Consider the following 24182-nt stretch of genomic DNA (forward strand, 5'->3'; position numbering starts at 1 on the left):
CACAAGGCCCCCGCACCCGCCCGTCAGACTCCGGGGACGCTGTGGGCTGCCACCCGCCGCAACAGCGTGTATCTTCCCCAGATGTGACACAGCAGCGCTCACAGCATGGCACTGTGTCCACCGCGGCCACGGCCTCCCTGAGAGCAGGCGCCAACTCCGTGCAGACCACCACCACCCACTGCGCCCCCAGGCTCTGCCGCCGTGCGGACTCCTCGAAGATGCTCCACGAGTGCCGTCGAACAAGTGGACGCCAGAACGCACCACACACAGCACAGCCAGGCGTGGGCAGGCCGCGGGCGAGGACAGCGCTGGGGTGTCCCGGGAGGGAGGCACGCACGAGGCAGCAGAGCCACAGAAATGAAAACCGGGAAGAAAAGCCACGTGAAGCTGTGCCCCGAACCGAGAAGGGGCACTCCCAGAGATGCTCACGGGGGCAGGGAAGGCGGGGAGCCGCACAGGGAAGCCTGGGGAGCAGGGCCTGCTTGGGGGGCGTGCGGGGCCAGAGAGGCCCCCGGTGCACGGGCAAAGGAGTGGGCGCCTCCCCTGCATCACCCCAGCTGCTGGGCCAGGCTCCACGACATGGACCCGCCTCCCCTGTGTCAGGCAGGGGGTTCGCCTCGAGCAGCAGGGCCCAGCCCTCCTGCCACCACCCCTCCCAGGGGCAGCAACAGACAGCAGACAAGGACCCCAAGACCCCCCAGCCAGTGGCCGAGCAAAGACATGGCCCAAGCAAGTGCTCAAGAACTCACGCCCAGGCAGACAGAGCTCGGAACCGGAGCCTGGCTTTCAAATCCGTGTGTCTGACACCCTCCCCTAGACCCAGGCGACCCCGTGCGGGAAGAAGGACCAGGCAGACAGGAAGAAGGACCAGGTCAGAAACGTGCAACAAAAACCGTGAAAACTTGACACGTGGCTGTGAATGAAGGCTGGACGGACGCCTTGCGGACAATTTAGAGATTTCCAAGTAACAAATGTATTTTCTACTTCACATTAGTGGATTTTTTTAAATACCTACTAGGTTCCGGGGCCATGGCAGGGGGTCTGCTGGGGACCGTCCCTCAGGCTGTCAGCTTGGCCAGGCCTGCAGCCACAGGACCCTCGAGAGTGAGAAATGCCAGGGCAGGCGCAGGTGACCTGGGCCGGTGGGGCCCACAGGGTTGGCTGCTGTGGGCAGCCGTGTTCTCTGAGGACCAAGCAGGCAGAGGGAAGGCCCGAGCCAGGGGAGTCCCACGGGGCTGGAGAACCCCCGCCCCCGCCCAGGTACTGTGCACGTGTCTCCCCCTGCCCCCAAACCCCTGCTGGCTCCCCACAGCCCAGATGCCTTAGCGGGCAAGGCCTGCACATACATGCTCAAGTTCTGTCGTCAGATACGTACCAGTGGGTTAGAAACTCAGGTTAAGCTCCACGACAGGCAACTTGCACACACGGAATACAATATTCTCAGCGACTTTCACACTGCCAAGTGTCTCCCACATCCTGCCTGAGCCTGAAGCCAGACACGCTACCCACAGCAGCCCGCTTCCAGAGCTGATGGGTCTCCTCGACCATGCTCTGAACAGAGGAGGAACACCACCCTCCCTAGTGTGCAGAATGGGGCTGGAGGTGCAGGGACAGTGACCATTCACCAAGCGTCCCAGCTTCCCCAGACCAGGCCTTTGCCTTGGGGTGACACAGGGTGGGTCCACCCATATCCTCGGGACCAAAAGCTGGCAGGGCCCCGGGGGGGTGTCCAGTCTGCAGGATGGCGGATTTGGGGAGCACAGTCCCCAGGGCGAGGGCAGCATGTCTGGAGACCCACCCTTCCTTCCTTCCTTCCTTTCTTTTCTCCCTTCCTTCCTTCCTTCCTTCTTTCTTTTTAAAGATTTATCTCTTTGAGAAAGAGAGCGCATGAGTGCATGCATGCACCCACATGGAAGGGGGGAGGGACAGAGGGAGACTCTCAAGCAGAGGCCCCACTGAGCATAGAGCCCGACACAGGGCTCCATCTCATGACCCATGAGATGACCTGAGCCGAAACCAAGAGTTGGACACTCGACCAAATGAGCCCCCCAGGCACCCCTGGACATCTGTGGCATCTTAACGCCAGCTACCCCTCTCTCAGGGTGGGGGGCAAGAAACACCTGCGTTTGGCGGGACCTCAGGTGAACCCTGCTGCCGGCAGCGGGGGTGGCCCCTGTCCTGGGATGGGCTAGCCGTGGCAACGGGGCTCCACTCCTCTACAAGGGCTGCGCTGTCCTCGAACTGCCACGCGACTGAACCCAGAGCCCCTCCTCTTTTCTTCCCCAAGTAGCTACCGGTGGACAGCTGAGTGGCCGCCTCAGGCGGGACAGGTGTGATCCGGGTGGACAAGTTTCTCCTGGTCTGCTGGGCCACCCCCCTGCAGGCTCTGAACACACGGCCAGGGTCACCAAATGTGCGTGGAGCACAAACGTCAGCCTTCTGGAGGCCAGCACTGCAAATGAGCCCTGTCCCTGGGCACCTCTGCCCAAGCGGCCCAGAGACCCCACATTCATCCTGTAGCTCGAACAGGCCAGGGCAGGAGGGACCAACTCAGACCCAAGACAAACCTCCCGGCCTGGGAGCCTGCTCTCTCGTGGTTTGTCCCAGCTGCACGGCCTCCTGTGGACTTCCCGTGCCGAAGCCTCTGGCTCCCATCCACTCCCGGCAGTGAGGACCTGGCCCAGGAGCAGGGGAGCCCCATCCCTGCACCACTCCCCCACAGCATCCCCAGAGGAGGGGCACGCCTGTCTGCTGGCTGGGGCTGAGCTCACATCCTGATCAGGCCTGCAGGGGACCTCAGCCCCTCCCTGCACCCAACATAGAATTTTCAGAATGGAGCCTGGGAGGGGCCTCTCTGGGAAGCAGCTCTCCTCCTGTCTGGGCCACAGCTCCTCCACTGTAACTGGGGATCAGCCCACCACCAAGACACGTGGTGGATGTGGGGGGCCCAATAAAACTGCCCACATGAGCTCCCGGTGCACGCCTGGCTCCCAGAAACCTCAGGCCAGATGGAACACAGCCGACCAATCGGTTCCCGGCTCCCAGGCTCTGCAAAGGAAGCGGTGGTACCAGCACTGGGCACAGTCCTGCCCGTGGCCAAAGCCACCAGGCCAGCCAGAGACAGGGTGTGTGCTACCCAGGCCGGTGCCCAGGAAACTCTCCCAGGGCTGCTGGGGCACACACAGCAGGCCAGAACCCCAAGAGGGTACACGTGCCCCCAGCGCTCCTCCAGCAACCGGCCTGGGAGGCCAGCACCAGGCAGAGTCGGGGCTGGACCCGGTGCAGAGCACCTCTGTCCACCATCATTGGCGGCATTTAGGGGTTCAAACAATGCTGGGTGGGGGAAAGCCCAGATGAAGGGGGTGATGGTGAGGACGACACTGTGCCCAGGCCCCCCACAGGGCAGCGAGATGAGCACCGTGGCTCAGGGTGGTCCTCACCTCACTGACCACACCACCGGCAGCATCTCCTAAACCTCACCCGAGGTGCTGGCAGAACCGCCTGTGAATGGCCAGGCGTGGGAACCACAGTGCCCGCCTCACAGCCAAGGGCAGCTACAGGATGGAGGCCACTTCCCTGGGAGCCCCAGGTCCCTCCCACTTGGTCCCTCTGTCCCTGTTCTGCTACCAGACCCGCCAGCCTTCGACCCAATGCTAGCCAGCAGCTGGAGGCCTGGACCCCAGCCCCCACCCACACCTCCCCCCGTCCAGACCCTTGCTGCAGGGAGGGAGTCACTCCAGCTCCAAGCTCCCAAGGAAGAGCCACACCAGTGCCCGCCCCGAGGCTCCAGGAGTCCGAGGCAGGGCTCCACCTTGGCCGCGCACCCACCGCAGGCCTGTGCTGGAAGGCAGGGCCGCACAGAGGAGGGGCGTGCTCAGCGTGTGGGTGCTGTGGGGCCGCAGCAGCAGGTGTGAGCAGACCCGTGCACGGGAGCAGGCAGGCGTGCAGGCACTCACACAGACGTGAGCGAGCAGGCACGTGGTGCACATGTGTGCACGTGAGCATGAGTGCATGTACAGGGCATACGTATGTGAGCCCATGTGTTCATGAGCGCATGGGTGTGGGCATATGTCTGAGGGTGAGCGTGTCAGCACACGTGAGACCATCCACGTGTGTGCATGTGTGATTGCGTACACACCCATGCGTCCTTGTGAGCGTGAGCACATGCATCAACCGTGCATGTGTATGTGAGGCTGTGACGTGGGTGAGCTCGCCTGGGTGGACAGCATGCTGGTCCAGTGCACAAGTGTGCATGAGTGTGCAAACGTGCCTGGCACAGCACCATGCAAATCTGGGGGTGACTCCACTGTCCAGAGACACCTAGGGGATGAGGGGTTGCCGCAGAACAACACGCCCACTCCTAGCAACTGCGTGGGCATCTGTGTCCACAGCGAAGTCAGGACAGCCAGAGCGCCAGCTCTGCAAATTCCCACACTGGGCGCAGAGCTGACACACGCCCAGAACGGAAAAGGGAAAGTGAACAGCAAAGCAGGAAGGCAGAGGGCGGCCATCCCCGGGTCCCCCAGCAGCCTTCCTGCCGCTCCTTCCCACAGCCCCAGGATCACAGAGGAGATGGCCACATCCCAGGAGGGAGGAAGGGGCAAGCTTGCGAGGCGGTCAGCAGCCTGGGCTTCTGTTCCCTTGACCCACCCAGTGGCCTGTCCCAGGCTCCCGTGGCAACAAACCACGTCAATCCCTCCCTCACACTCATGTGACGCCCTCAAAGGCCACAGATTTTTTTCCCAGCTGGCCTGGCATCCCCTAGGCAGCAAGAAGGCACGAGTGACCACGATGGGCCGGGACAGCCTGTGGAGAAAGCTCGGGGTGGCCACCCTGCAGTATCCACCCCTGTCCGTGGTCACCTCTGAGGGTCTGCTGCAGAGTCAAGGGCGAGGCTGCCCCACACACCCCGGGCACACATGGGGTCCTGAAAACCCAGCCACGGCCACGCTGTCCAGACCCAGTTCCCACTCCATCCACACATCCAGAATCCAGCCACTTAGCATGCTCCGCGACCCACCAGGGCCAGGCCCTCTGCCCTCCACGGCAGACCGTGTCCCTCCCCCAGTCAGACCCTGCACAGGCTCCCTGTCCTCACAAGGGCCCTGGGACCTCAGCAAGTGACCTCGTTTGGAAACAGTCTTTGCGGGCGTGACTAAGGCAGGGACTAAGCTCACACGGATTCGGGCAGGCCCCGCTTAGAGACAGAGGAGGACACGCGGGCAGCAGGGGGCTGACGCGGCCTCACGCCAAGGAGGGCCCAGGACCAAGCAGGAAGGATCCCCCACACGTGGATGGCACACATCCAGCCTCCAGAGAGTAAACCCGAGCTGTTTCAAGCCCCGCCCAGCCCCTCCTGGCCAACGCCCCTCCCCCACCTCAGCTTTCTCCGGAGTGCAGCTCACGGGCTGGCACTGAACCCAGAACCGCACGCGCGCTTGCCCGCGTGTCTGCTGCCACAGGACAGCAGCTCCGACGGAGGAAGGGCCAGGCCCAGTCTCTGCCACTGCCACCCTCCCACGCCTGAGCACAGCGCAGGACATGCTGTCGGCCCCACACAAATGATCGTCCAGCGGACCGCCTGGGTCAGTTTCCCAGCGCATGCTTTAGGGACACTGTTTATTTTTTCAACTTTGTTGTATCTTTTTAAAGAAAGAATTGGTTTGGAAAATACTACATAGTCTTTCTCAGGAACCCACAGGACACATTAGCATGTTAAATGCTCTGATAAGTCCTGCAATGATGGATCCTGCTTCACTGTGCTTTATGCGGAGCTTCCTGGACCACAGAACCCCTTCCCATTCCTCATCGCCGGTGCAGCTCCTGGCACCTGCTCAGGCTCTGCCTCTCCGTCCACTGGCCTCCTCAGATGGCCAGGGCTCAGCCTGCACAGAGTTAGAGCAGGGAGCCACAGAGCATCTTCCTGGCCCCTCATTCCTGGGTGCATCCATGTAGGAGTCTGCATGCAGTGCCTTCACACTCAGCCCCCCCCCTCTTGATGAGGGGGACCCAGGGCCCAGGGAATTGGGGTGGGTCCAGGAAAATCTGCACCCCACTGAGATGGCCATGAAATTGAGAGAGGCACCAGGCAGGAATCTGGCACCCCAACAGCAGAAGAGGTCAGCGCCCAGCTGCCCACGGGGCGCATGTGTACCACACAGACCCAAGGAAGGCCCCTGGTCACCAGGCAATGCCGCCCCACCTGGCTAGCACTTTTCCTTTCTGCTCACCTCCAGGTCACACACGCTGCTAAGTGGGCCTCTGAGAAATCACAGTGGCCACTAGGAGCTTCCTGTCACCCTCTTACACAGCATGACGTCTCCTCCTCACTCCCACACGAACCCACAGGGGCCCTGACGGTGTCCCGCACGCAGGCGCGGTTCCAGGTCACGCGAAGCGAGGACGTCTCACACGGCTGGTGGAGCGGGGCCGGGCTGGGGCTGTCAGCAGCGGGGGGGGGGGGGGGGGTGCCCCTGGCCCAACCTGGTCTCCCTTGACTGCAGACACAGCCTGGACTGAGACTGGGGGAATGGTACAGGGATGGGGGAAGGGCCAAACCCAGAGACTCCTGACCCCCAGGCCCCTCTGCAGGAAGTGGGCACCTCTCCCAAGTGGGGGCCCAGCACCCCAGCCACTGCTCGTGCTCAGGAGCTCTGAGGGCCCCGACCCAGCCTCCAGGCACCCACAGGCAAGCCGGCAGGAAGGGGGCCACCGCAGACTCTCCCCTGACCTCACAGGGCAGGGCTTCTGAGGGGCTGGGGGCTCTGGGCACCTGCTCCACCTGGGACAGGGAAACAAAGTGACCCAGTGACCCCAAGGGCTCCGCTCACAGCAGGAAGCCCACCTTCTCCGGCCACTTCTTCTGCCTTCCTCTGCAAGCCCCCGCCCCCGCCCCACTGCCTCTGCTGCACTTCCTCCAACCCCCACGTCCCTGCGGGCCTGCCCTGCCCATCCACACATCGAAGCCCCAGCTGGCTCTGTACCCCCCATCGCAACCCATCATCTGCTCGCTACCGGCCTCCCTGCCAGGCCCCCTGACTCCCCAGAGCTGAGCAACAGCCACCCCTGGGGGGCAGGGTCTGCCCCACATGAGCCTCCCTGTCCCTCCCTCCCCTTCACCTGCCAGTGACCCAGACACTGGGGCAACAAGGGGGTGCCCGAGAGGCCAGATCACAGAGCTTTTCCTAGAGCATTCAAATAAAATCCAAATACAGAAATAAGTAAATCCTGCACTAAAATGTTTTTTTAAAAAACAATCAAGAAAGCCCAAGCCTCAAGTTCAGGACACATGTGGAGACCCTGTCTGTGTCTCCAGGCCAACGGCGCAAACTGGACCCCCAAGGCCAGTCCCTGTGGCTGAGACATCCTCATTTGCTCACCACTACAGCCCTGTCCCCAGCCCGGCTTCTCCACCTCTGCAAGGCCACGGCTGCCCTGGGCGGCTTTAGGTCCCACCTGCCAGCGATCTCCCCACTGCCACGTACCCGCCCCCTCCTGCTAGCTGGCCAGGCCAAAGCAGAGCCAGCTTGTCCTTCCTGGCTACCAGCACAGGCAGACAGAGCCACAGGACAGCCCAGGAGCGCACGCTGAGCCAGACTGCAAAGGAGAGACTGTCAGGGCCTGAGGACCTGTGCTGAAATTGGCCTCCCATCCCTGAAAAGTCAGCATTTAGGGCCTGTCTCCAACCCGGCCTCCCAGGATCTGGCTGACCCTTGGGCCCTGCCACTCCTCCCCAGCCCTGACCCTGGGAAGGTCACTCCAAGACACAGGAGAAACCGAGGGTCATCCGAACCCAGTTCAGGAGTATGGATGCTGGGAACACTGCAGTACCAATCATGACCTGGACCCTGGCTCCCTGCCCTTGCCCATGAGGGTGCACACACCCTCTCCCCCCAGCCCAGGAAGCCAAGCCCAGAGGGCCCCCCACCCTGGGCTGGCCATGTGGTTGGGCATCCACATCCCTTCTCAGGTATAAAAAGGCCGTGCTCCCCACCCCGCAACCCCACCCCGTGCCGTAGGCCCCGGCCTCCTCTGCCTGCCCCCACCATTCACCAGATTACTAGGGCCGCCTCTGGCAGGCCTGAGGAACCCCATCTCACAGCGGAAACCAGGGCCCTCGGCTTTGACCTCTACCCTGCACCCCCAGTCAACAGACTCCTTTGTTTTGCTAGAAGCCAGAAGCAGGGAACACACACACCACCAGGATCAGAGAGCGTGGGGAGAAGGGCTGCTGCCGGGAACTGGGGGTCTGGGGCACCTCCCGCCGGCCAGCATCTGGGCATCCACCCTGCCCACGAGGGAAGCCAGAGCTGCTTCCTTCTCCTCTTCCTCCCTGCTCCCTTCCTGGGGAGAATTATTCATTTCCTCTTCCAGAAAAACAGCACCAGCCTCCTTCTCTTCCCCTTTCCCCACTGGAATTCGTGCAAAACCGTCTCTGCCCCCGTTCAGCTGCTCCCATGTTTCCTGTGTGCAGAGGGACCCGGGGCCGAGAGACAGGCTGGAACACATCCTGTCCCAGCATGGGGGAGCTGGGACCCCCAGCCACCCCCACTGCGTGGCCCCATCCCTCACCTCACGTCAGGGAGTGCCGTGTCACTGTTTCGGGGGGGCCAGACCTCTGGGACCACCTCTCCAGGGAAGGGATACTGCCGTACCCCATCAGCCCCAACTGCCCACCCACCTGTGCCACACCCACTCTCGGGCCACCTGCGCCCACACCCACCTGCGCCCACACCCAGCTGCGCCCACACCCACCTGCGCCCACACCCACCTGCGCCCACACCCAGCTGCGCCCACACCCACCTGCGCCCACACCCAGCTGCGCCCACACCCAGCTGCGCCCACACCCACCTGCGCCCACACCCAGCTGCGCCCACACCCACCTGCGCCCACACCCACCTGCGCCCACACCCACCTGCGGCCACACCCACCTGCGCCCACACCCACCTGCGCCCACACCCAGCTGCGCCCACACCCACCTGCGCCCACACCCACCTGCGCCCACACCCACCTGCGCCCACACCCAGCTGCGCCCACACCCACCTGCGCCCACACCCAGCTGCGCCCACACCCACCTGTGCCACACCCACCTGTGCCACACCCACCTGCGCCCACACCCACCTGCGCCCACACCCACCTGCGCCCACACCCACCTGCGCCCACACCCAGCTGCGCCCACACCCACCTGCGCCCACACCCACCTGTGCCACACCCAGCTGCGCCCACACCCACCTGCGCCCACACCCAGCTGCGCCCACACCTACAGGCCAGAAACAGCCTCCCAAATACTCCCTGCAGCCAGACTCCACAGCTGTGAGCCCCATTTAGTTTATGAAGCAGAGGCTTCACAGTGAGGCTCATGTGTGCTGACACAGGGGTCCCCCTCCCTCCTGCAGCTATCAGGACCCCCCCTCTGAGGGAGGCAGTGACACACCCCCACGAGGCAGAGGAGAGACTGAGGCCCAGGGCACCGGGACAAGAGGCAGGACAGGAGCTACTGTCTCACAAACAACTGTCCACAGAGGCCAGGGGCCCAATGCCCAGCCCTGGGCCCACTTGGGAACAGAGAAGAAAGCCCCAAGAGCAAGGGCGTGGCTATGGTGGGGCAGGCAGGGGAGGGGCACGCTCCATGACATGACCCCCAAGAGGCAGCTGAGCCCACAGACAGCAGCACGTGGTCCAGGGCCACCCTCACACCCCCTCCTGATGCCAGGCACCCGGGCACTGGCAGGCATCCCCCCACCCTCTGCTCGGAGCCCCCACCCGCCCCAGCCCTGTCTCCTCGGCCCCTGCCCCAACAGCCTGTGGGTTCACTGTTCCTCTTTTCTTATTCCATTTTAACAGCCTTCAGGGGGACAGAGTGGGGGGACGTGCGGCCCTGGAAGGTTCCCATGCTGTGATGAGTGCCACCAAGTGCAGAAACGAGGTCTGCACTCCGCCGTGCCAGGGGGCGTCCCCTTTAGACATGGCTTCTTCCGACGCACTGATTCAGGGTCAGGGTCGGGGGAGGGACACTCACGGGAGAGGCAGCCCTGGTCTCCAGGCTGCTGGCTCCACCCTGGGCAGCACCTCAACACGGTCTGGGCCTCCATGGCATATACTTGCCTGTAGCCTGTGTAGTAGATGGTTCTAGAAAAGAAGGGAGAGGGCAACATTTACTGTGCGGGCACAGCGCTGGTGGCATGTCCCGCAGCTTTAGGCTCTCACCCACCCCTCCCCACGATGATTCTCTGACCGGCCCCATTTCAAGCTGAGCAGGTTGAGGCTCGGAAGCGGGTAGAAGGTCTGCATCCTAAAGCAGAGCCGCATCCGCATGAAGAGGGTCAGCAGGAGCAGGGGACACGTGACTGGCCCGCAGCCAGCCACACTGGCCCCAGCTGGCTGGGCACGGGGGGTGCTACCCCGCTCCCTCTCCACCCCTGCTGCGGGCCCGGCTCCGGGCTGGCGTCAGGACGGGCATAACACCCCACATCTGGCTCTCATCACCAGGCCAGATTTGAGGGCTTGGGGGTCAGACTCCAAGTGTCCAGCTTGGGAACAAGCGTGGCTTCCTGGGGCCCCGTGGGCGGGCAGTGCCAATTCCGACCCCAGGCTCTCAGTCCACCAGTGGACAGCAGGACGGCCCTGGGGCGTCCGCGAGGGCCCCTCCCCCACCCCGAGGAGCGTAGGGCTGAGCTGAGGAGACAGGGTGACCGGGAGAAGTGCGTGGACAGCAGCAGCAGAACCGGAGTGTGACCAGCACACAGGGCTGAGATCAGAGAGGAGCGGGGGGAGTGGGGGAGGGGGGCCTCTCAGGGGAGGGCCTCCTACCTGCACCCCTGGACCCAGGCCAGTTCCTGCTCAGGACGGGAGCAGCTCCCGCAAAGGCTGAGCAGAGAGAGCAGCAGAACAAGAGGAAGGGGATGCCCCGAGGCCACCCACAGCCTTCAGACACAGCCACCCCGCCCCACCACTGTCTGTAGGAACGGTGGCCGGGAGCCCGGCCAACAGCCATGGGGTCAAGGACCCTTGAGCCCCAGGAGTGGCCCAAGGGCCTGGACCGCTGTTTCCAAGTGACGTGACACCCTTCTGCTCGCTGGGGCTTGGCCCGGGGGAGGCGTGGGAAACCCAGGGACCCCACAAACCAACAAGGCCCCTTCCCGGAAGCGGGAGTTCATGCGCGCACGCTGCACACAGCAGCTCGGGGGGAGCTCTGCAAAACACCACTTTGGCAGGACATGAATCCACTTGCCTGAAGAGAAACCGACCACAGCGGTGGACAGTATTTGACAAAGCAAACAGTGTTTGGGTCCTTCCATCGTAAATATTTATCCCTCTCCCGGGGCTACGTGCTGCTCCTCGCAGTCACCCGGAGAACGGAGACAATCGGCCCATCTGCCACCTCCCCCCACCCTCAGAAGTTAGAGACCCTCTGAGGCACCTGTGGGCCTACTGCCCCCTCAGCCCCCCAAGAGCCGACCCCTCACTCCCCTGCAGCCCACATGGGACAGTTCACAGGGGACACAGCTCACGGAGGAGGGTGGGTGCAACAGCTCACAGGGGACACCTCACGTGGGCTCTGGCCACAGCCAGGAAGCTGGCTGACAGCAGGGCCAGGGGCGACAGGGGGACAGGGGTACCAGGCTGGTGCACACATCTCCACCTTCTGCAGGCCCCATGGAGCCTGGGCCCCAGGGGAGGAGATCTGGGGGACAGGCCTGGAGGGAGGGGTTCCGTGTGGCCTCCTGGCTCCTCCAAGCATTCCCTCCTCCTCCCTTTGCATGGACCACTCCCCACCAAAAGGGCAGGGGGCCTTCGACGTAGCCTGGGGGGCTCCTCAGGCCTGGCACGGCCTGTGCTGGCTGGTGGTTTGTCGGGGAGATGCTCCTGATGCACTAGGAGAGCTGCCCCGTGGGCTGGCAGATGGGGAGAAGGGGGGCAGGGGGCAGGGCCCGCCTCCCAGGGAAGCCAGAGCCTCTGTGCATTCCTGAAGGAGGAAGGGGAGCGTGCCAGCCAGAGGCCACACAGCTTCGACAGCCGCCGGAGGAACATCTGGACGAGGCATTCGGGCAACTGCCCATAGCCGGCATGCTGGGCTCCGCTGCGGCATCATGGGAAGGGACACAACCCATTCGCAGCCAGGAGCCCCACAGAAGGGAAGTGGGGCTGGGCCCAGAAAGTGCTTGGGGCAGGTCTCAGGAAACCCCATGGGACAGAGAGGTGGTGAGACAGCTCTCATTCACACGGAGTGGAGGGCTGGGGGGGGAACAGCCCGTGTAGGGTGGGGTGAATCCCAGCTGCATTGCAACCCAGGAGACCGGGCAGCCACTGCCCCCAAACAGGCCAGGGACCCAAACTGTTCATGCTGAACCCAAAGGGAGGGTCCCAGACACCTGGAGCTGGGCAAGGCGAGGATGCCCAGAACCTGTTTTGCACGCGGCCCCTCCTGAGCCTTCCCAGAAGACCCTGACAGAGAATGCACACTCCCTCCCCTCTGCACCAGGGCAGGAAGCATGGCAGAGACCCTGCGGCCCCCACCCCACATAACGGGGCAGCAAGGTCCTCCCAGACAGGGGGGCTTCGCTCCCAGGGCCCCAGACGCCCCATCAGGACACTGAAGGCACTCAGATGCTTTGGAAACGCTGCTCCCACCCCACCCAGGCCAGCCTGGGGGCCAGTGACGGGGACCCCGGGGGCCAGCGATGGGGAGCCCGGGACCAGCAACAGGGAGACTGGGACCAGCGACAGGGAGACTGGGTGCTTCTCAGCACAGCCACCCACCCAACTCTCCAGCCCAGGGGCCACAGGGCTCCTGGCGGCTTCACCGTGAGTGGCTGGGGGGACGCGGCCCAAGCTGTGGACACTGCTCAGAGTGCCTCTCTGGGGGAAGCGCGAGGGGAGCTGTCTTCCTTCCCTGGGTTTCTCAGCATCAGGCCCCTGACGCTCGCACAGGACCCTTCATACTTGCAGGGCCGTCCTGAGCACCAGAGGTTCACTGGGGGGCAACGGACACCAGACCCAGACACCACCAAGATCCCAGGGAGGGAGTTCACGCCCCACACGGAGGACATCACACAGGCCACCCCCAAAGGCCTCGCTGCGAAGCTGGACACCATGCCCCATCTGAGGCCCATTCCGGCCTTCCCCGCACCTAACCTGGAGGCCTTGCTGCTTCCGGCCAGGGGAGTTGCCCGAGCTGAGGCCCCTCCACTGCCCAGCTTTGCAATCGTACAGATTCCAGAGCCTGAGTCTATAAAAAGTGGAGAGGTATGCAAAGGCACTCCTTAATTTGACTTTGAAATAAAATCTTGAGCAATAAAATGTTTCGCACTGGCTCTTCTGGGAATGAGGCCCAGGGGTTCGGCTGCAGCAGTCCCGCAGAACTTAGCAGGCTGAGCACCTGCTTTTCCCCTCTCATATGGCCAACCTCCCCCCTGGGGTCCCCGCCTGCCCCACGGGATCCCTGTCCCCCTCAGAGCACCCCTCCCAGAGTCCCCTCCTCCCTGCAGGGCCCCCACTGCATGAAGAAGGCCCCGAGATCAGGACAGCCCTCCATCCCCGCCACCCCACTCCCACTCGGGACCCAGGGACCCCGGCACATACCTCCGCTCGTGGCCGACACACCATGCCTGCCGCCCACAGCCCGGCTTCCACACGGGCACGGTTCGGCTGAAAGCCTGCACACAGGGCTGGCGGCGGCCCACCAAGGTCAGCTCCTGTTCGGCACACACGTGGGGCCTGGGACAGAGGACAGATGTCAGCGCCCCGGCCACCAGTAGCCAGCAGGCCCCAGGCCACCTGCACACCCACCCTGGGGCGTGGAGCCATCCAGGGTGGGGTCCAGACCATGGCCAGGCCCCACAGCAGGGTCCCTAGGCCGGGGCCCCTCCCAGGCCTGCAGCAGGCCCAGGCTCAAGGGTCATATCTGAGCATCCTCCATGCAGGGGCTCCAAGCTGCCCACAGGGTTACTCTAATCCTGCCCAAACCCCAAAGTATAGACACCGGTGCCGCCTTGCACAGGGCACCGGGGGGTCCATAGGAACAGCGACGTCAACCCTGCGTTCATGTGACTCCCATCCCAGGCCCCCTCTTCCGCAGCCAGGCCAGCCTCAGAGATGGCCCTGAGCCGCAGGTGCTGGGCGCCCGGCCGGGTGGGATTCGCTGCGGCCAGGACAAGCAGAGCAAGCAGGGGAGCCTCCAGGGAAGGCAGGGCGGCGGGGGGGCTCAGCCGGGGCCCTGCGATTTCAGTGGCTCCTCGGCCCCCAGGAGCCCCCACAGGCGAACGAATGGACAGGAGCATGCCACACTCAGGAAGGAGGTGGCTGAGAAGGCAGAAGGGGCCCAGCCCCGCTCCAGGAGGGGAGGCGAGGGGAGGGGCGCAGCTCGCCCCAGGCACGCCCAGATTCAGGGACCAGGGTGGTCCCCACACAGGCAAGTTTCACAAAGTCCGGGAGAGAAGGCAAAGCTTCGCAAGTCTGTGAGACCAGCCAGAGCTCTCTGCAGAAGAGGATGGGGTGGGCTGGGTTCTCCTCGGAAGACCCCTCTGCTTTCCGGGCCCTCCTCAAACCACAGCCACCGTGAGGGTCCTGAGGGTCCCACAGCAGCCCTGCGGGGTCATTCCCGAGGGTCACTCGCCCGTGCCCTGCCCCCACCCCGGGGCACTTGCGTCACTCCCCCCAAGGCCTGCAGGGCCGCCTGGCTTCCCCCTCTCTCCACAGCCCTGAGAACAGCCTCAGTCTTGCTGCTTCTCCGTTGGCCCCACAGGCCCGGGGTGAGCGCCGGAACGCTCTCCTCTGGGGAGTTCCCAGTCCTTCACAAGCGTAACCTCCGCCAGCTTTTCCATTTGTGGGGTGGAGGAGGTGGGATGGGGGAGGTAACAGACAGAGAGACTGAGGTGTCGCCCGAGTCGGCTCCTGCCTCCCATCTGGGGAGGGAAGGCAATTCCCAGACTACAAAGTGAACACAGCTCTGTCGGACATCTGCTCCCTGGCAGAGAGGGGCTCCTGGAGGCTGGTGGCCTTTGCCCAGGGCCGAGATGAAGGTGGGTCTGAGAAGCGTCCCTCCAGGGTAGGCGGTTCCAGGCCCTGAGGGCCCCCGGACGATGGCCCCAGGGTGAGGAGGTGAGGATGGGGACACCAGGGCAGGGAGGGGGCTGGGGAAGCCAGGCCACACACATCCCCTGGTCCAGAAGGAGGGCTAGGCGACGAAGAGTGGTCTCCATCACATCTGTTCTTACAGGCTCCCCATTTGAACCCCACAGCGGGCCTCTGAACACACGTTCCCCTGGCCTGGGTGCAGCATGGAGCTTGGGACCCCGCAGCCTCGGACAGTGGCCAGGTCGAGCTCCACTGTGTGGGGACACCATCTCCCTGTCCCGACCCTGCTTCCCCAGCCCAGCCAGTAGCCTTGGGCCAGCCCTGCGTGGAGTAAGCAGTCATTCCAGGCCCCAGGAAGGAAAGCCAACCATTCTTCCAGAGAAATTCACTTCAGAGACACAAATAAATACATAAAGACAGGTTGCAGGGTTTTGAATCTGGACATGGTCGGCCAGTGGGAGCCAAAGAACCAGCCACAGGCTCCCAAGGGTCCACAAAGGCCCCCTGAGCACCAGGGCTGTGAGTCAGTGGGAGCCCCCCAACCACGGCACCCCTCTTCTCTTTGCCTCCCCCAGAGGCCCACCAAGGGGTTCAGGAAAGCTAGCCACAGAGGGTGGGGATGCCTGTGCCAGGCCCTGCAGGCTCATCACATCTCCCCCAAGGCAAGGGTGGCAGGGGGCACGGGACCAGCACGGACAAAGCACTTTCTGGAACCCTTGCTGTTCTCCGGGCCCCGTCCCCTGCTCCTCTGGGGTGCAAGGAGCAAATTCTGGCACCTCCAGGACCCAGCAGCTTCCCCCTCTCTGGGGTCTCGCAGAAGGGTGCTCTCCCTCACGCACTCAGCCGGCCAGCAGTGCCCACTGTGGCCCCACTGCATGCTGGGGCCTGCACCAGCTGCTTCAGAGACAACCAGAGACAGCGGAGCCGAGGAAGATGCACCCCGAGGTGTCACAGAGCTCAACATGCCTGTGGCAACCTGAGAACAGACGCCCCACCAAGAAACAGGGACACAGGTCCCCAGAGGGGCAGCCACCCCTGCCACGTGGGAGGCTCCCTGAGAGGGGAAAGGAGGAAGAGAGAGGGAGAGGAGGCTTTGGGGAGAGCATGAAGCAGGAAGAGAAGGAGGTCTCAGGCAATACACTAGCCGCTGGTTTGAAACGCTCACCCCAGCCGGGCCAGAGGCTTCCTGGAGCCCCAGGTGAGCAGGCCAACCTCAGGACACAGGCCTTTAGCTCCACTCCTCGGTGACTCAGGAAAAGGGGCCGAGGAGGGGTGACAAGCAATCTCCACAAGCACACTGGGACAGAAGCCCCCTCTTAAGGAGAAGCCCTCTGTCCTCATGGGCTCAGCAGCTGTCCACCTGACCAGCACCCTGGAATTCCCAGGAGTCTGGGCCTTTGGAATTCCCTGGCTAACCCTGCAAAGAGCAGGCAGGCTGAGTGGCCAGACCGCCACTGTGAGAATCCTTCCGAGGCTGCAGCTTCCCTTGGACAAACAAACTCACTGGGATCGCAGGAAAGAAAAATGTCCAGCAGCAGTCACGCGGAGAAGTCGGGACTCAGGCCACTCACATTTCTGGATGCAGAGGCCCCCTTTTCCTTTGAAAAGGGCACAAGGAAACCTTCCCCCTTGGGGCAAAGCAAGACCCCGGGTGGGGGTCCTGGGGCCTGGACTGGCCCTCCCCCAGCTCTGCCTGAAAGTGACCATCCTGTACGGCCAGGTGCTGGGCAGGGGTCCCTAACCCAGGCCGGGTCACTTGCCTGGCCCGCTGAAGCCTTCGGCAGCCTGTCCACATTGGGCAGGCCCCAGGTCCAGCACCCTGCAGGAGCCCTGGGGTGGGGGCTGCCAGCAGGAGCCTCTCCTCCTCCTCCCCTTCCCCGGCTCACTTTGGCACCAGCTTTCGTCAGAGGCCAGTGCAAGGATTGATCTGCTGTTGAAGAGAGACCGCTAAACGGCCCATTGGGGAATCATCTTTCAAAACTGAAATTCATCTCAGCTGGCTCCCTGACCCTCTCTTCCTGCCCATTCTGGTACTGAATTTCTTCTCCTGTCTCTCAGCCCCAGCACGCACGTGTTTAACACATACACCACGTCCAGGGGCCCCCTGTCTGGGCGCACCCCGCCCCTGCACAGGCCCCCCCAGGCCCCTGGAGGCAGGCTTTGGAAGGAAGTGAGAAGGGGCTGCTTCCTTCCTGCTTTCTCTGCCCGCAAGGACCCCGACTGGAGTGCAGCGTCTGCCAGAGCGCGGACGCACGTTACAGAGTGGAGGGAGACGGACGGGGTTAGGGAAGGAGGAGGTGGCCCTGCTACCGAAGCGCCCCCAGACCCAAGCCCCGACGCTCCCCAGTTACGGCAAAGAGCCCAACCTTGTCAGAGCCCCAGGGACAAAGCTGCCCCGGGGCCCCGGGCTCCCGCCGTCCCGCGGAGCCCCCCACCCCACCCCGCTACTCACAGGCCGAGCTGCAGGCGGAGCAGGGCGCTCGCTGGCCCTGCGGGAAGCAGCAGCACCAGGGCCAGGGCCACCGCGCACCCCGCCGCCCTCGCCTCCGGAAAGACGGGCATCGTGCCCGCGGCCCCGCGCCGGGTCCCCGCTCCGGTCCCCCGCTCACAGGAGGCCCCGGGGGGCCCTCGGAGCCGCCGCCTCCACGTGCGCCATGGCCCGGGGACGCGCAGGGCGCAGCCGCAGGTGCCCGCGCCGGGCCCGCCGAGCCCCGGGGCGCCGCAGGTGCGGAAGGTCCGGCTTCCCGCCTGGCCGGCGTCCGCGTCGCGCTACACTGAGCGCCCAGCCCCGTCGCCAGAGGCCGGCCCGCGTTTGCCACGCCCCCGGCCCGGACCCCCGCCCGGGCCCCGCCCACCGCCTTGGCCCCGCCTAGGCCGCCGCTTCCAGCCCCGCCCCCTGCCTTCCGCGGGTCCTCGCCCCCAGCCTTCGCGCTCCCGCCCCTCTCAGGCTGCAAGTCCCAGGTCCCCTGCGACCGAGTGACCAACTCCGACGGACCTCGGACCCATGCGCCCGTCTTTAGGGGCAGCCCTCGGCCCTCCGTCCCTCTTAAGTCTCCGCGGACACTCCGTCGATTGTCACCCCGGTGCCCTATCCCCTCCCTTGCTGGGCAGAGGGTGGAGGGGGCGGGGGGGGGGGGTGGGGGTAGCCTCTGCAGCCCTCCGTGTGCCTCTGGACACTCCCCTTTGGGCACCCCCGTGGTTGGACATTTTTACACTCATTCTGTGCAGAGTATTCTTGGCCAGTGGCCTGAAGTCAGGGGGTGCCTGCTTCCCAGAGGCCATGGAGGGCAGGAGTCTCCCTCTGGAGGATTTATTTCCCTCTGTTTACACCTGGTTTGGGGCACCTGGCAGGCTCAATCAGTAGAGCATGCAACTTTTGATCTCTGGGTCTTGAGTTCAAGCCCCATGTTGGACATATATTACTTTAAAAACCAACCAACCAACCAACCTGGTTTTGGTTTGGAATTCACTAACTCCAGGGTTGAGGACCAGGGGCTTCAGGGCCCAGGAGGTCAGGGGGTCCCTGGGGTGGAAACAGGAGGTTTTTGAAGAGCAGGGGAAGGTGCAGCCTGGGTAGAACCAGGAGTTAGGCACCCCGTTAGTCACACATTGTGCAGAGGGAGAGCCCCTGCCAGGCCCAGCTGCAGCCCCTGCCAGGCCCAGAGTTAGGCACCCCGTTAGTCACACATTGTGCGGAGGGAGAGCCCCTGCCAGGCCCAGAGCCCGTGGTGAGGCTCACTTCCGAAGCTGGCAAGCCCTCTTTCTTGGGGCTTTATTGGTCCACCACTTCATGTGGTCCAAGTGACTGGCCCTCACCTCGCCCTCATACAAAAGCACAGGAACCCTGGCTGGGGGGGAGGGGGACTTGGGAGGAGGGAACCAGCGGCTGTCCAGCCCTCCCCCACGCCCCACCCCCCACCCCCAACAACTCTCTGACCCCTCCTCATCACCTGGAGGTTTATAGTCATCTGGGGACCGGGGCTGCCAGGCCAGCCCTGCCGCCTCCCTGCTGTGCAGATGGGGAAACTGAGGTCAGAGTGGGGAGCAGCACCCCAAGTCACCCAGGCTGTAAAGTGCAGATCTGAGAACTGAACACAGGGGTCTGGCTCTGGGAACCTTGGGTAAACCCCCTACTGTGCTGCCTGGAAATCTGAAAAAAACCACTAAGAACATAGAGTGGTTGGAGGGGCAGCAAATCTGTTCTGAACAGAATACCACAGACCCAGCAGGCCAAACACAGACACTTCCTCCCAGTTCCCTGGAAGTCCAAGAGCAAGATGCCTGCCGCAGGGTCCAGGTGAGGACCCTCTTCCTGGCTTGCAGAAGGGTGCCTTCTCTCTGTCCTCACCTGGCGGAGAGGGGCGTGGCAGGGGGAGAACGCTCCATTGTCTCTTCCTCTTCTTAGAAGGCACCAGCCCTAGAGGATCAGGGCCTCACCCTTATGACTTCATTGACCTTGATTATCTCCCGAAAGGCCCTGATTCAAATACAGGCACCTTGGGAATTAGGGCTTCAACGTGTGCGTTTGGGAGGGACACTATTCAGTACAAAGCAGGGTGAGTTCACCGTCTTCTGAATCCCCCACACGCCCACCAGTCCCCTCTGTCCAGCCTGGAGGCAGAGGGCCGCTCAACACTGGGAGGGGGCACGGTGAGTCAGCACCATTGTGGTTGGAGCCGGAGATGCGGGCGATCCTAGATGGCAACTGACAGCCTCTGCCAACTATCTTGCCCGTTCAATGGGCAGGCTTCAGGCAGCTGGTTCTGAAGTTCATTCCTAAACCTCCTTATTTGCCCCAGAAGAGAAACTGAAACCAAAGAAGCTAAAACCAGCAGGGTGGGCAGGATGGGACTCTGGAGCAGGCACTTGGGTCAGGGCCCCCTCTGCTGACAAGCTATAGACCCCTGGACGGGTCTTGTGTCCTGTGTGTGGCCCTGGACATGGTCTTTCTCTTCCTCAGTCCTCATGTGTGAACCAGAAACAGCAGAGTGGCGCCTCCGAAGTTGGTTCCCACTCGGTCTTGACTCCTACTGCTGTTTGGTGAACAGACTGGTGGGGTCCCGAAATGGCTCCAGGGTGGTTGAGATTACCTGCCACAGCAAGAGCAAAAAACTACCTATTCACACAAAGGAACAGGGGTTGGGGTGCAGCGGTATTGTGGGCTGAATTGTGTCTCCAAAAGGATATACCCATGTTCTAACCCCCGGTACCTGCAGATGTGACTGGATCTGGAAAAAGGATCTTTGTGGATGTAATTAAGTTAAAGATGTCGGGATGACATCTGGACCCAATGACAGGTGTCCTTATGGAGAATAGAGGGAGATTTGGGACTCCAAGCGAAGGTCGCAGCAACCCTTGGGAGCGAGGAAGGAGAGAAGCCTGGACAGACGTCCCTCGACGCCCCCAGAGGGAAGCAGCCCCACCCACACCTGGATTTCAGATTTCTGGTTTCCAGAACCGGAGAAGAAAGGTCTGTTTTAGCTACCCCATCTGTGGACTTTTTCCAGCAGCCACAGGAAGCCAGCCCAAGCTGTGGCGAGACAGCCCAGGCCTGCCCGTGGGGCCTCTGGCCTAGAGGGGAGCTGGCCATCCAGGGGGCATGCCAGAGGACCCCTCCCGCCAGGCATCTCAGCAGCTCTCGGGCACTGAGAGAGCAGAGGCTCCTCTGGAAGGCAAGACTGGGAGATGCAGAACCTTGCTGCTGGACGTGCTCTCTGCGGGGCAGCCCTTGCGTTTCTCGGGAACAAGGGAGGATGTGTCCCCCTTGCCCTGCACCTGCTGTGCTGACCAGAACCAGAACTGACACTCCAGCCCTTGCTGGTGTGCGTTCCAAGAGCTCCTGGCCCCCAACCCCAGTCCTCCTGGCTCCAGCTCACCCAAAGGCAGCCTGTCAAAGCCAGACCTTCTCACGGGTCCTGCCATCTTGCTGTGGCGGCAACTCCTGCAGGTGTGGAGACAGCCCTCTGGGCACCTGGGCCCCAGGAAAGTGGGCGTCTTGGTGGAGGCAGAGCAAAACCATCGTTCTGGTCGAGAGCGGATGTGACAGACGTTGCCATCAAAACAACTCAGCTTTTAGAAACCGCAAGAGAACTGTCCCTTCCAGTTCCCCAAATCTGCTGATTTGCCTTAAAGTGCGTTTGGAAACCTGCCCTCTTGGTCCCTAAGGCCATAGCCCCCCATCTGCTGGGAAGGGTGTTTGTCAACATTGTCCCTGCTTCTGCTGTACCTGCCAAAGCCAAAGATGAAGGGCAGTCTGCAGTACACCACCTGACGGCTCTTACACGGGTCCCTGGGGGCCACGACAGCCTCCAAGCACCAGCCAGCCTTGGAGGCAGCCCCAGTCCCTCCCAGGAAGGAGAGGTCTTACCCAGATTGCACTGTCTCTGGAAAATGAGCTCGGCCCATGGACCCTGCGAAGGGGAATATTCTCTGGGCTACACATTAACCTCCAACACGGGGCGGGGGGGGGCGGCTAGTGTGCCCAGAGCTCTGAGATCCCATCCGTTGGGGCTCCTGTTTGCACCAGCCCGGCCCCTCGTGCCCCTGAACGCTGCTTCCATTCAGAGACAGACATCAAAGGTGGGGCCCACTGAGTTCATAAAACACTAAGCCACAACATCTGGCAGATGAGATAAGAATCCTCACTTCCCAGTCCTCCTGGAAAGAGAAGGCGGCTTAGGTTCTCATCTCCCGCTGTGCAAGGCGCTCTGGTTTGAACGCCCCGTGCGTGCGGGCTACTCTGCCACCTGCTGTCCAAATTCCCCGGGAAGAAGTATTGCAAACCCAGGGGTGCCAGCCAGGAGCCACCGTCCCCTGCCCCACGACCAGCGTACGCACGGGCGCGGCGAGCAGCAGTTTCCGACGGAGCCCTGTCGTCGTTCACGTGCAGATGGCCCATCTGCTACGGCAGTCGTGTTCCCCAAACAGGTACGTTCAAGTCCTAACCCGGGCCCCGTGAAAGGGGCCTCGTCTGGAGACGGGGTCTGTGCAGGGGCAGCAGGTTAGGATGAGGGCATTGGGTGGGTTCTCGCCCAACGTGACTGGTGTCCTTAAAGAGGAGACACGGGGAGACACACGGGGGAGGCAGCCCTGGGACCACGGAGGCAAAGGTTGTGGGGATGGGGCCCCAGGCCCAGGGAGGCCAAGGGCTGCTAGCAACCACGGGATGCTAGGAAGGTTTCCCCTACAGGCTTCAGAGGGGACAGCGCCCTGCAGGCCCCTTGGTGCTGGGCCTCTGGCCTGCAGAGCCAAGGACAAGTCCTGTTGTGTTAGCCGCCGGGGTGTGGGACGTTGGCGTGGCAGCCCGGGACTCGTGCACCAACCACGGCTGTTCGTTACCTGTCACCTGCTCCTTCCTCTCCGTCGTTTCCTGAACCAGGGGCCACAGCCCCCCCCCCCCGACATCCACCCAAGGCTCAGGCACCCGGGCCAGGGTCCTCTCCTCATGCCCACCCACCTAACGGGTCCTGGGGCCCCCACGTGCCCAGTCTTTTATCCCAACCCCGCGGCAACCAGTCCTAAGACCGAGACTCAGGCGGGCCACCAGGCAGAGTGTTCTCTCTGTGGCCCCTCGATTCCAGCACCCCGCTCGTGGTCCACAGCACCCAGATGCCCAGCGCCCAGAGTCCCTACATGCACTCGCTCCAACCGGGCCCCTGCGTGTCACCCCTCCAGCCGCTGGGTCACAAGGGGCCCCCGTACACGGAGGGCGGTGAGAGACGGAGGAGAGGGGCAGACGCTCGGGGTGGCGGGTTGCAGGTGAGATAAGCAAGGAGCTTCTTTCCAGGGTGGTCTTGGGCGCTGCCAGTTGAGGGGATCCCCACACCCGCCCACCCCCACCGGCATCTTAAAGTTTACAGAGGCCTCCGCAGGCCTGTCACCAGTATCGTCCTGACGGTCTCAACACCTCACTACCTCACGCTGCGGCCCTGCGAGCGGCTCCCGCTCTCATGGGAATGGGGCCCAGAGCGCACATCCCAACGACCAGGCGGGGTGAGGGGCCAGCTCCGGGTCAGCGGCATCACAGCACTATTCCACGGTGGGCCCCCAGTGGTCAGCAAGGGGCGCCACGAGCATGGACGTGCCTCGCTCAGTGGCTTTCCGGCTGCATTGGAGGCAGAGGCCACTGGGACAGAAGGGGCACATGCAAGAGAACACACAGATTCAGACAAGAACCCCCAAAATAAGTAGCAACCTATTTCCAGCAAGAGCGCCGTGATCCGAACCATGCATTTAGTAAGTGCCCCAGGCCGGAGGTCAGAGCACTCAGGGCCTTCCCTTGTGTCCTCAGTGTGACTTAATGAAGAGGACACATCACCAGACTCATCGGGTATGAAGACACAACCTCTGTTTGGAGGCTGGCACGGGCGCCCCCCTGAGAGGTAGCAGTGAGGTTCAAGGCCTTCCACCCGGGACGACGGTTTGCTCCCTGGGCCACTGCAGTGGCCAGTGAGGACGGGCTCTGCTGGTCTCACTTGCCGCTTGCTGGGTGAGGTTAGTCAAGGCCGGCCCATGTGCTGTAGCGTCCTCCGGGCCCATGGCGGGGGCAGAGACGGCGGCCGAATGATCGTCCTGTGGGCAACGGAGTGTGCCCGCCTGGCCTCACAGAGAGGGAGCCTCGGCTTCAGGGACTGGACCCGGTTGTGCCCACCCCACAGCTGGCGGGACATGGGCGCGGTCAGGCGCGAGGGGCTGGACCGTTCCAGCCACAGTGCGTTTCCTCGGCTCCGGCGTGTGGCCAAGTAATGGGATCCCAGGGAGAGTGAGTGGTGCCTCTCACCCCTCCCAGCGGGACAGCCGGGCGCAAACCCGGGCAGCCGGTTCCCCTCCCAGGTGTGACGGGCTTGGTGTTCTCAGCAGCACAGCCCGTTGATCCAGGGTGAGAGTCGGGGTGATGGCAGTTTCCTGCCACTCCCAAACCTTTAAGGTCCGTGGGTCGGTGTTGGGTGCCTCCGCAGGGGTCCCCAATCTGGTCGGGGGGGCAATGGGCCCAACCACATGATCACTGAAATGTATGAAAACCTGGATAGTGAACCCAGCAGGGTGATGCTACTCGTCAGTAGCTTAATCTTTGGCTTTGTTCTTCCATTTTTCCTGTCCACCACCCC

General features: G+C 63.2%; 1 protein-coding gene across 4 annotated transcripts in view; it reads right to left on the reverse strand.

Moving 5' to 3' along the window:
- The window catches only part of MEGF6 (multiple EGF like domains 6), an 86569-nt gene extending 68736 nt beyond the window's left edge, over nucleotides 1–17833 (reverse strand). For all 4 annotated transcript variants that reach the window (XM_027604492.2, XM_027604447.2, XM_027604406.2 and 1 more), the window contains exons 1-3: nucleotides 17528–17833; nucleotides 13582–13716; nucleotides 10019–10128 (exon numbers count right to left, since the gene is read on the reverse strand). In XM_027604492.2, coding sequence (XP_027460293.1) covers nucleotides 10019–10128; nucleotides 13582–13716; nucleotides 17528–17637 — 355 coding nt within the window. In that variant the 5' untranslated portion in view covers nucleotides 17638–17833. The remainder of the gene's footprint in view (nucleotides 1–10018; nucleotides 10129–13581; nucleotides 13717–17527) is intronic.
- Nucleotides 17834–24182: the final 6349 nt, after the last annotated feature.

Source organism: Zalophus californianus, chromosome 4 (assembly GCF_009762305.2).
Source record: "Zalophus californianus isolate mZalCal1 chromosome 4, mZalCal1.pri.v2, whole genome shotgun sequence".
Classification (NCBI taxonomy): Eukaryota; Metazoa; Chordata; class Mammalia; order Carnivora; family Otariidae; genus Zalophus; species Zalophus californianus.